The sequence below is a fragment of the Mastomys coucha genome, unplaced genomic scaffold (genome assembly GCF_008632895.1).
Source record: "Mastomys coucha isolate ucsf_1 unplaced genomic scaffold, UCSF_Mcou_1 pScaffold14, whole genome shotgun sequence".
NCBI lineage: Eukaryota > Metazoa > Chordata > Mammalia > Rodentia > Muridae > Mastomys > Mastomys coucha.
In genome coordinates this window covers 103,924,610-103,939,609 of record NW_022196896.1, presented here as the reverse complement: position 1 = coordinate 103,939,609, position 15,000 = coordinate 103,924,610, and the positions used below count along the sequence as shown (strand labels likewise).

At 41.3% G+C, this 15,000-nt stretch overlaps 1 protein-coding gene across 2 annotated transcripts in view; it reads left to right on the top strand.

Moving 5' to 3' along the window:
- Nucleotides 1-15,000, top strand: part of Pax3 (paired box 3) — a 96,181-nt gene extending 81,181 nt beyond the window's left edge. For both annotated transcript variants that reach the window (XM_031368119.1, XM_031368118.1), the window contains exons 8-9: nt 14,158-14,404; nt 14,895-15,000. In XM_031368119.1, the coding sequence (XP_031223979.1) occupies nt 14,158-14,404; nt 14,895-14,929 (282 nt within the window). In that variant the 3' untranslated portion in view covers nt 14,930-15,000. The remainder of the gene's footprint in view (nt 1-14,157; nt 14,405-14,894) is intronic.

Below are 15,000 nucleotides of genomic sequence, written 5' to 3'. Positions count from 1 at the left end.
TTGATTCTTAGAAAGTGACAGCAAGCACACACAGACAATAAAATAGTTGGATGGGACCCCACTCTGAAATTACCATTCTTATCACACCTGGACCTAAATTAGCTCTGTCCCAGGATGACCTTGAACTCAGGAATTGCCTTTGAACTGCCTTTGTAATTGTAAACAAAAAAAACTTAGCTGGGCAGGATCTTGCCTTGCGATCACCACTCCCTAAATCTCTTTATTTCCTTCCTTAGTTTCTTTCTGATAAACTGTCTCACAGTACAGCTGCCCCAGTTCTTTTAGATCTGTGAAGCTCCAAATACAATTCAAATTGCATCATTATATTTTGCATCATTGGCAAATGATATATTTTCAAACTCATGTTTTCAGCATTGTTTCCCACAGCCTTAAGGGCTGTCCTGAAGGTCACAGCATTCTGCCATTTTGCTGAGACATAGGCATACCCTCGTCTCCTGGACTCATGGTGTCTCCGATTATCTTGGCATCATTAACCTTGGCAGAGGGAGGGATGTGGCAACATGTACATTATATTACAAACAAGCCTATGCCCACAGTAACCATCAACGTTCGTGGAGGCCCATGCCCTGCTAGCTCTGTTCCAGGGGCAGGAAACTATGTCATACTGTCCCTTACATACTGTCCCATACAGTGCTGAGTCTGTCCTAAGCCAGACTCAGCAATGTCCTAAGCCAGACTCAGCACTGGATAGAATTTTTTCCAGGACAACCACTGGTGATAGATTTGTACATTGACAATGGGTTCTTTTTACATCTTAACCCTTTCTAAAATTTGAGATAGATGGTAGTGTACAGATTTTTTCATCTGAAGATTTTTTAATGATTGTGGCCAATTCATTGTAGCTATCTTTGGTTGAGTATATTTGGCATATTTAAGATATTTGTGTATTCTATTTGATATTTTCTCCACTATCACCAATGTTGGTACATTGTTGACTATTCTTGAACTAGCAGAGACTAGAACGCGTGTATGGGAACCAATGTGTAAAGGTATTTTCTTGTATTTTGTTTGTTTGTTTTTTATTTCTTTGCTTTTTGTTTTTCTTGGCACAAGGTGTCACTCTATACCAGGTGGGCCTAAGAATTCAAACAATCTTTTTATCCCAGTTTCCCAATCCTGGAATTATAAGTGTGGGCCACCGTAATCAATCAGTTGACATCTAATTTTTAAATAAGGAATAATAGACACATCATTTGCCATATAGCACCCACCCTCTCTCTATCTGCCTTTCCCTAGTTATTCTTCTGTGAACATGAGTCACTAGTTACTAGTCCCTGCCAAGGGAAGCATCATGTTGTAAGAAGTCTTCAATGGGTGTAGCCACTGCCCTTGACCTGCTTGTCCTGTGAGCATGGCCAAATGGTTTCACAAATTGAGGGCTGGCCTCCCATTTGCTAGCAAAGGCTAGATCTGTCAGGAGACTTGAGGTAAGATTCTCAGAGACAGACAGGGGCAGGGCAGGTTAAAACCTCAATAATTTTTTTTTTTTTTTTTTTTTTTTACCTTCTGAATAGTTGTCTGACATATTTAACCTTTCTAGGAGACAGGGCTCAGAACAAGGCTCCATTCCGATCCACCCCCACCCTAAGAAGACCACCCAGTTCACTCGTGATGTCTTTTCCTGGTAGCAGTAACTTTCTTTTGAAAGGTTATATTCCCTTGCTGCAAGGACAATGCAGAACCCATACACACAGATTATCGATTTCCTTTTCATAGACACTGTTCTCAAAATCTCACTACAAATGTGGGAGAGACAGAGGACACTGGCTTGGAAATTGGATTGCAAGGAAATATTACCACACGCTTAAGACATGAGGCTCATTAACATGTGGCCCATGTTCTTTTAATTAGCTTCCCTTTGCATGAAATACTACCTCCAGTGCTTCCCCGTCCCCAAAGCACACATAGCCAATACTCCCAACATGAGCAATTAGACTAACAAACTTTTATAATTTCATGTCTCACCTCCATCTACTTCTATAAACTTTGTAGGATTTGTCGTCTGCTTCCATCAAGCTCTTGAATGAAAGACACTATCAGTTGGTTACAGGGGGTCTAGGGAAATTCTCTATTGTTCTGTCATCTCTGAAAATGGACCAACTTGGCAGCATTTAGGGTTCATCAACAATTGCAAATGATTCTTCAAATGTTTTGGGTTTGGTAAAACCGAAAACACATTTTTGCCAAGTACTTTTTCTCCTTAATTTTTCAAACTGTGTATTTTAGGGAACATTTGATCCATATGGTTTTGATTCATTTACTCTCATATCATCAGTTTTTTTTTTTCTTTTTTCTTTTTCCTACGGAGCCATTTGATAGGCAAGAGGCATTCCTACACTTGGTTTAAAGCCCTCTCCTTCATAGAAGGAGGAAGTCCTTTTTGCAACCTCAGAGGCCATAAATTCTGAGACCTGCTCCAGCAACACTTAAAACTACATTTGGTATAAATCTGGGTCATTATGAGCACACTTTATGTTTAGAGCAGATGGGCAGAATTTCATTCTGGCTTATGAGTGAAACCTATGACAAAATAAGAAAATAGGCTTAAATTACAAAAAAAAAAAAAAAGAAAGGTTTTGTTTTAGAGAACATTTAATTGTTATTAAAGGAGCCCTGAGGTTAGAGCTTCCTGCAGAGGCTGCCTTTCATATTTTGTCCAGGTCTTGGGTAAGATGTAATCAAATAACCCATACACCTGTCCTGTTTCATGGCTAGTCTCCTGAGGGGGGAAAAATTCTCATAAAGATTTGTGTACCAGCTTGAAAGTCAGCTCAGGACTCAGCACCTCCGGAAGAAAGTGTTGGTCTGTGGATCTCATCAGCTTTGTTGACCATCCATCTAAGTCTGGTTGAACCGTCACACACTTGTAGCGTTGCGATCCCAGGCCTGGCGCACAACCAGAAAAAGTGACTGAATCTCTACCCTAACAAGGTGGTGACAGAGGGCACAAGACACCGGGATCCACTTCTGTTCTTATTCACATTTTACAAATGAAAGCCTTTACCTCAAATTCCCGTCCAGTTGCTTTTAAAGAATAATGTTAAAATTGCGATTATTAGTGTGTAATGTATGTAAATTGCATATTTGGTGTCAGCTATGGTTATTAGGCAGTCTCTCCGTTTCATGCATATATGTATTAGATGATCGTGGTCCCATTTCAAATTAGATTTCAATCGCTCAATACAGTTTCTTTGGACAAACATTTGTTAATGCTGAAACTGATTAGGGAAAGGCAGCTAAGTGTTAATATGTACACATTAAAGTCAGGACTGCTTTTGATTCTGCTTGTATTTTTCTTTTGACCACAGAGTTAAGCATGAGCTCATGTGCTTTAGTGGCAAAGGCAGAATGATGGTGGCTTGTCCATTAAGATATAAAGAAGAACTTGCCACAGATGAGCCTATCTTATAGATGGACTTTGGCTGTTAAAGATAAGCTATTAAAAAATAGTTACAATGGGTGCTTTTCTGCTTCATCTGTTTTAGCAAAAAAAATCTTTGCTATCAGAAAATTTCTGCCCTCCTTCTCCCATGTGCCATTTCTTCAGGTAAACACAGCAAGGTTTCATCTATTGGTATAGCCAGCTCTCATCTCAAGAGAGCTTTTTTTTTTCTGGACATGTTGGATACACATTCAGAAGCTATTTGAGGCTAGTCTTATTGATAAGCCACTTGTATTGCACATTTGACATGCAGATTGCTGATCCAATCGTGTGCCCTCAGCTTACCTTTTATTGTTCGGAAGAACCAACCAAGCAGGTGGTCTGCCACACCAACCCAGTTCCCAAAGGAGCCCCTTCCTTCCTCCACACTTTCCAGAAACTCATCTGTGGAAGAAAAGAGGAGGTGATTTTGATTAAAGAGATTTGTTGGGTGTCAAACAAAGCTGGGATGGAGTGGCTGTTCTCCAAAGCCTCTCTACCTTTCTGGTTCTTTTCTAAAGCCGCCCATGAGCTCATTCCCAGGGCTTGAGAAACCTCACATGTTTACAGTGACTTCAGACTGTTTACGATCATAAACGAACCCGTTTCAGCTATACCAGGAGAGCTCTAAGACATTTGTGTATTTCCAGCCATTCACAGTCTGCTGGGGGTGGGCTGGGGTAGGGGGCTTCTGCTCTCTGGTGAATATTACTGCCCTTAATTCCTTTGTTGGATCCATATGAGCTGTCACTGACTGACCTGGTGCCTTGAATTTTGCTCTATGGGTTGGAGGTCCCTATCCTTAAAAACACGAGGAGTGTCCTGGCTTACAATGACTCTAGGTGTGGTCATTTGTCTTCTTTAGATGTGGACAGTTGTGAGAGTAACAATGGGTTAGTCCAAATCTCCCTTTTTATAGACAGAGGGGACACAGTAGCCAATGGCAGCATCAGGAATCAATGGTCCCTAAGAGAGTCACAGGCAAAACTTTTCTGCTGAATTTGTTCTTGTGTATGTCTACTGAGTTGATATAAATAGCTATTTTGTCAGCTTGGTCTGTCCTTCTGTGCGTTAAGCCAATTAGACAGCGGCCCATGGTCTTTTTAGGCTCGTTTGAATTCCTCTAGCCACTGAAGAGGAAAAGAAAAATTGAGTGTGATCGCTTAGTTTATAACTAAGCTACTAGAATAAAAAGTTTGTCTTCGTAGTTAGCAGTATGCAGACGAGGCATGCTAGGTTCTCGAGCAGGGCCTATGGTCTGAATCAACCCTTTATATGTGGTTGGAATGCGATGTAAAGCTTTTAATTTATTACTGCATTTGCAAAATGGCAATATCTAGAGAAATCTGAATACTTGCATATTTATTCAATTATGGGCTGAATGTATGCTTTGTGTTGCAAACACAGAAGCCTTGATTCAGTCATTAGTTGTGTACTGTTTTTTTGTTTTTTGTTTTTTTTTTTCCTCCCCTAAAGAATCTGTCTGGGTTTCATCAAAGGTGTATATTTTTCAGTGTATAGGGCAATATTTAAAAATGGCTCTTGGCATTCAGCTTGAGGTTGGTACACTGGAATTTCTGAGACTAGTGATTGTGATGTCCCAATGACCAGTGGAAGGGTAGGCAGCTGGGAGGCCTTTTGATGGGGCGCCATTGGAAAAACACACTTTTCTTTATGAGGTACTGTGTGATCCTTCAATACATGTAGACAATGTATAGTGTTCAGATCAGTGTAACTGCTTTTTTTATGACTCTGATATAGTGGGAACATCCAGCTTTGAAATATTCAGTTATTTGTAGACAAACATAATTAGAATATTCTGTTACTTTTTTATATCAAATTTGACCTATAGACCCATAATCCATCTCTCTGTTCTGCTGCCCATTCTCCCACACCTTTCTGAAAATGCTATACTCCGGTTTTACTGTTGTTTCATCTTCTTTTTCTCCTCCTTCCTCCTCCTCCTCCTCTCTCTTCTACCCCCTTCCTTTTACTCTCTTACTTTGTAGATGCATTTTGAGCTTCCCCATGTAAGTGAGGACATGAGGAGTTGGATGTATTTCGCTTAACATATGAGACTGTGAGGTTTGGGGATGGATGGACAGCTCAGTTGGTAAAGTGCTTGCTGAACAAGCATTTGGACCTGACTTCTTATACTCAGAACCCATATTAAAAACTGGAACTAGGCCATATACCCATAGTTCCAATGCTGGAGAAATGGAGAGTGAAGGATCACTGGGGCTTCAGGTGTTCCAGCTAGTCTAGTGGACTCTGTGAGCTTCAGGTTCCAGGAGAGACCATGTCTCAAAAATAAGATGGAAAATGATGGAGGAAAACATTCAACATTAAAGCCTGCTTTCTAAATGTATGAGAATACCCATGTACCCACATACTCACAGACACGTGCGTTCACAGACAGTATGCTTTGTGGAATTGCAAGGTAGTGTTTTTAGCTTGAAGGGAATGGTTTTTGTTGTTGTTGTGAGACACTGTGCCGCCAATCCATGGTGCTGAATTAACAGAAGTGTCTTTTTAAAGAAATAACAGTCCTTTTTTTCCTCACACAAAATACTCATGTGTCACTGAAGCAACTTGCTCTTAAAAAGTTCTAGTTAACCTATTATAATCTGTTCTGAGGCTCATACATGGTCCCTATGGAGCTGATCCCCCTGCCTGTGTTCCTCTGTGGGAAAACTCCCGCCCAGGCTCAACCTGCCTCTGTGGATGTCACACGACTATATTTATAATGTGTTGAATGCCAAGCTATCAACATTTAAAGGAACATTTCCCAGGAAGTAATGAATGATTGATAACACAGGTGGAGACCCAACTCATGGCCCATTTATCTTTAAAACAGTTCACTCTTGCACAGGTGAATATGTGTTTTTAATTAATGTCAGATACGCCCTTGGGCTCCGCACACTCTCTGGCCTCTATATAAGAATACAAGAGAATGAACAATTTTAAAGGGAAGGCTATAAAACTGACTACTAATGTTTAGGTAGGGCAGATAAAGGGGCAAATGAAAGAAAAAGATCCTTCCTAGTCACTTGGCTGCAGTTTGGGTGCAGTTCTCTGATCTAAACAGAGCCCCAAGATCAAAACCACTAGGTTTCAAACCATCCTCCATCTTGTCTAAGCTCTGGGTGGAGGGAAGAGTTTTAGGGTGGAGGGAAAGCATGCTCGGTCTCCTACTTCCTTTCCTCGAGGAGGTGGAGCTGAACTGGTTGCAGGCAGGCTATGTGGGTTACTAATTTGTTGGAAGTTATTTATGGGTCTTAGGCTGAACTATGTACAAAGTTTGGTGAAGTGACATTTGCAAGGGCAGATGCTTATCAGGGTGGATCCGCTCTGCATTTTGTTAAATGCAGGTTTAGTTTATAGGAAATTAGAGAGAAATTCCAAACTGCCATCTCATCAAAGCCCCGAAGGATGCCCAAGCAGAGAGGTTTTCCTTTCTATAGTTAGAAGTCCCAAAGGGTCAATTAGCATTTAGCCAACATAACCTGAAGCAGTCGAGGACCAAAGCTGATGTAGGTTTGATCTTCCACAGTTGTGTTCTCAGACAGGTTGTTTAAGTGGTCGTGGGTTTGAGAGCACAAGCTTTAGAGGGCTACTGTGATTGTGAGAAAGTCCCTGAAAGGAGAAGAGTTAACAGCAGGTAATGCCATTCCTCGTGGAAAGAGTCGAGACGACTGTGCTAAGTGATGAATGAGGGTGTCTGACCCACATCTGTTTTGCATTAGAATGGAACATTGCCCTGACATCCTCAGGAACATTTGTCAAGATTCCCCGGACAGAGCTTCTGTAAATTACATGCTGCGAATGTGTCAGGGTCAGATAAGAGGATATCATTAACTTCCCAAGTTTACTCAGGGCTCTGTCAGTCCATGGGAATACGCTATGGGCCAACAATTTTTCCTTGAGCTATTTTCTTATATTTTTCATTCATAGAAGGAAAAAATGTGTGCCTTATCCCCCAATATTGAAGTGTTCCTTTCTCATAAATCATATTAATTATAGACATGGTCCCAAAGCATATTAAATGCAGGCATGCGTAAATGAATTAAAACATATGAGAAGTTTATTATGTCCATGGTGGGTCCAACATAGTCTAGTATCTATTGTGTTTAACAAGCAGACTTTTTTGTCTAGGTAGTCTGAACCTTTTCTTAATAGAATTCATTTTTTTGATGATAGGTAGAAATGGTGTGACTGTTCATCATTGGCTAGAAGTAAACCAGATACACATATATGCATGCACATACATGTACCGCCCCCCCTCAGAGTCATTTCTAAGCTAATTGCCTCAATTTCTGCTTCATTCATTAGTCCTTAAAGAAATTTGTTTGGCTTAGGATGTAGCTCAGACACTGAGTGCTTGCCTACCATGTATGGGGCTCTGGGCTTGATCCCCATCACTTCAAAAAAACAAAACGAAAACAAGGAGACTAGTGATGAAAATACTCAACAGGGCGTGGCTGTCAACTTATCACTTAGCCTACTGAGAAGTGGGTCCTGGAAGGAACTCCGAAACTGGATGTGATTTCCGTGATTGGTCTCTAGACAGAAGTAAACTTTAGTTGGGACACTTCCTATTGTGCACTTTGCAAATGAAACTTGGAAGTCCTCATGGCACCAGTGCCCCATATGTCTGGCACTAATTGTCTTTTTTAACCCCTCATTAAACACTGCTACTTGTGTGTAATGTGTGAGCTAAGGATTAAAAAAAAAAAAAACAATCAACCAACCAACCAACCAAACAAAAACCCCATATCCTTAGCTAAGCAGGTTCCATGCTTCTCTATCTAGTTTGGTAGAAGTCCTCCTGCCCCTTTGCCTGAGTCTCACAATGGGTGAGAGGTCACCATGCAGACCCCAAGAGAGACCCCTGCCTTTAGGCAACTTCCCTCTTTCTTACAGCTTTCAAACGGACAGGACCCCAAATCTAATTATTTAGATGCTAATCAATTGCAGAATAATTCCTAAGGCATTTGAATCTGAAGATGTTTTCTGAGCCGCATGCATCGTGCATCGTTTAAGATTGAGGTTTTGCAGCCTCAAAAGTACACTTGCTAAGATTTAACCATTAATGGACTCCAGGGATACCTGTGTTGGCAAAAGGCATTCAATAGATTTCTTTTGTCTGTTTGTTGACTTTAGAGATAAATCACATCTTAAAAAAGTGTGTACTCAGTAGAGTTTTGGAGGGACGGGTAAAAGGATCAACAATTGAACAATTGTGTGCATCATATACAGCTAATTTACTGAAGTTGTTTTTTTTTTTTTAAATAATTAACTAAATGTGTGTTGTTAAATTCTAAATCAGAAGAAAGTCTGATTACTTGAGAGCAAGAAGAATAAAGACAGGAGCATGAATTCCTCCTAAGGCTAAAAGAAGCGCCTATGCACACCCCCTAATTTGCTTTGTCATTTTAGATCTCTGATAAGTTCTGAGCATTTTTGAGGGAGGGACGGCAGCAAAGCCATAATGTCTGTGCCAAGACAAATATTTTCCAGACACATCATTTTAAATGTAAATCTTAATTTGGCCCAAAGGTTTTTTTTTTTTTATCTTTTATATTTAATCTTACAATAGGGAAATTAATTCAAGAGAAATGCGGCATGAAGCAGTTGTAAAGAGTTGCTCTCTCCTGAACCATGTAATCTCCCAATCAAGATGTAAACAACCTATTCAGAATCCTGAAACTCGAGAATGAGCTGCAAGCGATCTTCAGAAAAATGTCTCTAATAAAATGGGCGATGGGAGAGCGGGAGGAAGGAAGAAATGTGGGCCCAGAACGCAAGGTTTTGGATTTGTTTTTAAAGGTCACCTGGGAAACAGGTTGGAGGTAGTGCCTGGGCGACACTGCAGGGGTCATTCAGAAATGTGGTTAGGAGAGCGTCTTAAATCAGATACCTTGATTAGATATCTGGATGTAAAAATCAAGAGTCGCAGGAGAGTGGAGGGATCAGTGAGCAGATAAAAGTGAGGGATCAGTGAGCAGATAAAAGCTGAAGCTGGCAAAATGAATCTCATTGCCAGGATGGGTATGGTGGAAGGGAGAGGACCAACTCCATATAAGTTGTCCTCTGATCTCCATAGTCATACTGTGGCACACTCCCATCATCCTATACCACACACACACACACACACACACACACACACGAATGTTCTTGCATGCACATGTGCACAGACACATGTGCATATGTACATGGCTGAATAGTCAAATCGACTCACATCTTTTCCCCCTAGGATAGAACCTTTGAATTAAGGAAGTCGCTTCTTCCTGGTTAATCTCCATCGCTTACCTGTCATTTCCTAGAAATATGCTCAGCATCTGCGAAGTAGAATAGAGCAGCTTTGAAACTGTTTTCTTCAAAACTGTTTTTGAAAACAAAGCAATTGACCTTCCCCCTATACTCAAATTAAAAAAAAAAAGCCAGCCTTATAGTAGACATAGATTACTAATGATATAAGGAAGAGATTAGGTATTTATTTTACAACAAATGAGGATTTTATTTTAGGCTTTGAGCAACCAGTTGCTGTAGGAAAAGCATGCACGGAAGACACTGGAGATGTTCTTAGAGAGTTGAGGGCCGCCGTATGGCATTCTATGACAGTATTTGGGGAGGGCTAAGAAACTTATTTACTAACTTCTTGTGCATAAAGGAAGTTTCTGTAGTTCCCCTTGAAGCACATGAAGCATAAAATAGCTTTTAAAGAAACATACATAAAAGTGAAACCGGACCTTTCCATAGAGATTTGAGGTTTTGAAGTCTGTCAAGGGAAAGTGGTGCCATTCCTATTGATATGTTCACCTCCCCCCATAGATTTCTATTTTAATTTTAAAATGAGAGGTTATTAAAATGGTGGCTGCCTCGGGGTTTTGCAATATAAATCACTGAGGAAAACAATGATAGCTGTTTACTAGTCTTTTTCTCTTCTCTCCACCCGTCTCCTCTCCCTCCTCCTCCTCCTCCTCCTCGCATTCTCCTTCTTCTCTTTTGAGACTGGGTTTCTCTGGGTAGCTCAGGAAAGCCTTAATTTTGAAGTCTTTGTGCCTCAGCCTCCTGAGAGCTGGGATTTTGGGACTTTGGTGTCTCCACACCTAGCTTTCAGCCCTTAAGTTGTAAGGATCACAGTGAAAGTAAACATTTGTGTCACCATGCCACACTGTTGGGCTACCTCAGGCAGCGAAAGAGACCAAGGGCAACTGGTTTCAAGTTCTTTTTCTTCCTTCACACCAGTCATTGGGCTGTGGAGCCAAAGGTATTTCTAAACCAGAAGCAGTTATTTAAGTCTTTGTTTCTTTAAGATAAGATTTCATTATGCAGCTTTGGCTGGTCTGAAACTGCTATGTAGAGTGGGCCTGTGGGTCTGAATTCATAGAGATCCTCCTATCTCTGCCTCCAGGGTACTGGGATTAAAGGTGTATACCACTCAACCCTGCAAAGTCGAGTCTTAAATGCAGTCTAGCCTGTGTCCTAGAATACAGCTGTCTTTTCTCTGTCTTCCAATAGCTAACCCAAGTTCTTAAAGTGAAATTTTGTTCTAATTTTTTTTCTCCCAGGACAAATGCTGCAAAAAGTTGAAGCATGACAGGACCATATACTGTTTTCTTGTTTTTCTCATGGGAAGAGCTGTTTAAGACTCTGGACAGTTACGGTGGTGCACACCTTTAATCCCAAGATATGGGAGGTAGGAGCGGGTGGATCTCAGTGAGTTCAAGACCAATTTGGTCTACAAAGTGAGTTCCAGGACAGCCAGGGATACGTAGAGAGATTCTATCTGGACAAACAAAACCCGCCCCCAAACAAACAAAACTCCTTCCCATTTTGTTTCCTCCACCTTGGAAAAAAAATTACTACCTTTTCCTTCAAAGTTATGCAACTAGAAATATGTGGCCGGGGATTTTTAAAAGTTTGTCACAAGAATGTACATGTTTAGCTCATGGAAATGCATGTGTGTTTGCAATAAATTTTGCCCCAAGTTCCTTAGCTCTTAAACTGTGACTGTACCTATATATTCCATCTCTCTCTTAAAGTCACATATGGTGAACTGAGTTTTTTAAAAAAAATATCTTCCTGAAGATCACCATTCATTTAAAATTGAATTGCTTTTTACCCAATACCACTGAATATTTTCTTTTCAGGACTGATAGAGTCAAAATGGTGTTTCCTAAATGCTTATTATTTAACTTAGTTTATTACAGCACACACATCCCCTTCAAATGAAGAAAACATCTATAACCAGTTTTATAAGCATTATGAACTTATACAATAATGTGTAAACTTATAAACATGGGCATTATTCTATTAGCAGTTGAGCTCTGGAGCAGTGATTCTCGACTGGTGCGTCATGATCCCTCTGGGGTCAAATGACTCCTTCACAGGGACATCATATCAGATATTCTGTATATTGGACATTTACATTACAATTATAACAATAGCAAAATTACAGTTATGAAGTAGCAACGGAATAATTTTATGGTTGGTGGGTCACCCCAACCTGAGGAACTGTATTTATTAAGAGGTCACAGTGTCAGAAGTTTGAGAACCCTGTTCTGATGCCTGTCTTCCTGGAGCTGTGAGCCTATAGATTTGCACTTCATTTTGCTAAGGTTATTTGCTTAGAACCCCCAATAAAACTATGCTTGGCTTTCCACACATTTTGACACATAGTGCCGACAAATCTAGAACCCTGGGATGGTTTTCAGAATTTGAATTTATTGTGTTCTGCTCTTACCTGCCTTCCTATTAGTGATTGAAAGAGAAGACAGAGGGAGGAGTGACCTTTGGGATGGAGAAAGGCTGTAAGCTTCTCTCTGGGACGTTTATCTTCTGGCCCACTAACGATGAATCAGTCTAGAACTATTAAGATTTTGTTTACTTCTAAGGTTACACAAACTTTCCCCAAAGGAGGTTATGGAATCTTGCTTTCCAACCGGAGTAAGAGAGTTCTATGGGGGGGGTAGGAGTAGCTGCAAGCCCCACTGTGATAGAGCCCTTAGGTCTAGGAGTATGTTGCCTGAATTGCCCATCTATAAATGCAGCTTTGTGCTTAGCACAGAGAATCCGTGGTCTGTTTTTTGTTTTGTTTTGTTTTGTTTTGAAACTGCAGGACCACGATGGACTGTTGTGCAGCTCAGGGGTGCCTCACTTAAATACTTTTCTAGTAGGACTGTTTGGCTTTTGTTTTGTTTTGCTTTAAGAGGAGGGTTCTCTACCCACTAATAGATCACTTCCACAGTTGCTTTCAGGGGAACGTCTCTTTCTTCTGTGGATATTTTCTAGTTTTAAATGAATTTCCTTCCCTCTGAGATTCCATGATGAAAGGGTTGGGAGAGTCACTGAATATGAATTTGAGAAAAGCTTCGTGGCGATGATCAGAGGACTTTTATTGTACAATCACTGTTTTTTAAGGTGGCATATTCTTGGAGGGTCATTTTTAACCTTAAAAAACTACATGTGTCCCTCTTAACACTTCTTAAAAGCCAGATGTGACTCTAAGAAGAAAGGAATGACTGACCTGGAAATAGCAGAGTGTGCTTGGGAGATCTCTTGATTTGCTTTGGCTTTTTGAGATGGGGGTCTCACTCACGTTATAGCCCAGGTTAGCCTTCAACTCAGGGCAAGCCTTTTGTCTCAACCTTCTGAAGGCTTGGATGGTAGACCTTGAGCAGCATGTCTGCCTGCTTGGAGACTCTTTGGCCATTTGGCACAACTAGCTTCCAAGCAGTGCTGGGGTCCGAAGGCAGCAGGTGTCACCTCTCTCAGGTCTCACAGATCAAAGTGGAAATGTGACATCATCTAGTAGGCTTAATGAGGGAAGCACAAGCGGGCACTGGGTAGGAGAAGGATCTCTAGTTGCTTAGCCAGGGACCAAAGAGAAACTGCTTTGAGAAAGAACTTGGTGAAAAGAGACATGAAGGTCTTAGGATACATACCACATAAACTTCACTTAAATTTATTTTTTAATTTTTGCAGTGCTGGGGAGGGGGCCAAACACATACATGTGTACATACATACATACACACACATATATGTCCACACATATAAACACTCAGAAATATATATATATATATATATATATATATATACACACACACACACACACACACACATATATACATGTACAAACACACATATGTGCATATACACACACATACATGCAAGTAACTTTTTAATTGCATGGCAGGGGATGTAGCTGTGTGGTATTTGTTCAGCATGCATAATCCCTGAGTCTAATCCCCAGAAACACACATGTGCACACACACACACACACACACACACACACACACACACACACAATCACTTGGGTGCCCAGATGTACTATATTAGATGGTTTTCTCTCTAGACTTATATAACATCTCCCTCTGTCGCTTCTTTGCTTTTCTTTTGAAATTCCAGTCTGATGTTATCACAGCGGACATGGTGTAATCTCTCCCCCTCTGTCTTCTTCTTTCCTTCCTTCTTTTCCTTCTCTTCCCCCCCCCCCGCCCCCCCATCCTTTTGCTGAAACTGCCGTCAGATGTTATCTTGGGTGAGGTCATGTGGCTGCCACTTTGAATTGGGGTCAAAGCCTTCAGAAAAGCTCCTTGATGGCTTTCTAGAGTCACAAAAGTTGGCCTTTCAAGATCTTGCCCTGGTTTGGGGCTGCCATCTGTTTCTGCCCACACTTTTAACTTCTTCCACTCTGCTCGTCATTGCAGGTAATGGGACTTCTGACCAACCACGGTGGGGTACCGCACCAGCCTCAGACCGACTATGCTCTCTCCCCTCTCACTGGGGGCCTGGAACCTACGACCACAGTGTCAGCCAGCTGCAGTCAGAGACTGGAACACATGAAGAATGTGGACAGTCTGCCCACATCTCAGCCCTATTGTCCCCCCACCTATAGCACCGCAGGCTACAGTATGGACCCTGTCACAGGCTACCAGTATGGGCAGTATGGACAAAGTAAGCCTTGGACGTTCTAGGGGGTAGTTCCTCCTGGAAGGGAGAGAGATCGCCTCTTGTTTGAGAACGGGGAACTGGAGGCACGCTTAAGCCTTTCATCCCGGTATCAGTTTTGTGGCAAAGCCAGCTGATTGCTACAGCACAGGCTCCCTTGTGTAATTATTTGCTTAACTGATGTCAATAACATCTTGCAGTTATTAATTGCTGGGACGGAAAACCGGATTGTCAGTAGGTAAAACACGGAGGTTGGCCAAAATGAAATAACCTCTGGCATTAGAAACACATGTTCTTAATGAGGTCAGCGCCAGGATCTTATGGGGATAAGCCCAGGACACAGAGTTGTGTCAAACTTGTCTCAGGAATAAAAATATTAGTCTCGATCCTTTGATACCGTGGTATTAAATATGACATTGTCAGCCTGTAGCTGATCTTGCCCCTGACTGTGAATTGTCCCAGCATGACCTAAAAAGCTGCGTGTGTTTCCTTACAGGTGCCTTTCATTATCTCAAGCCAGATATTGCATAAGTGAACTGTCCACTTGGAGCCCTGTTCCCGGCCTCCACAGACTAGACATGAAGAATCTTCTCAGAAACAAA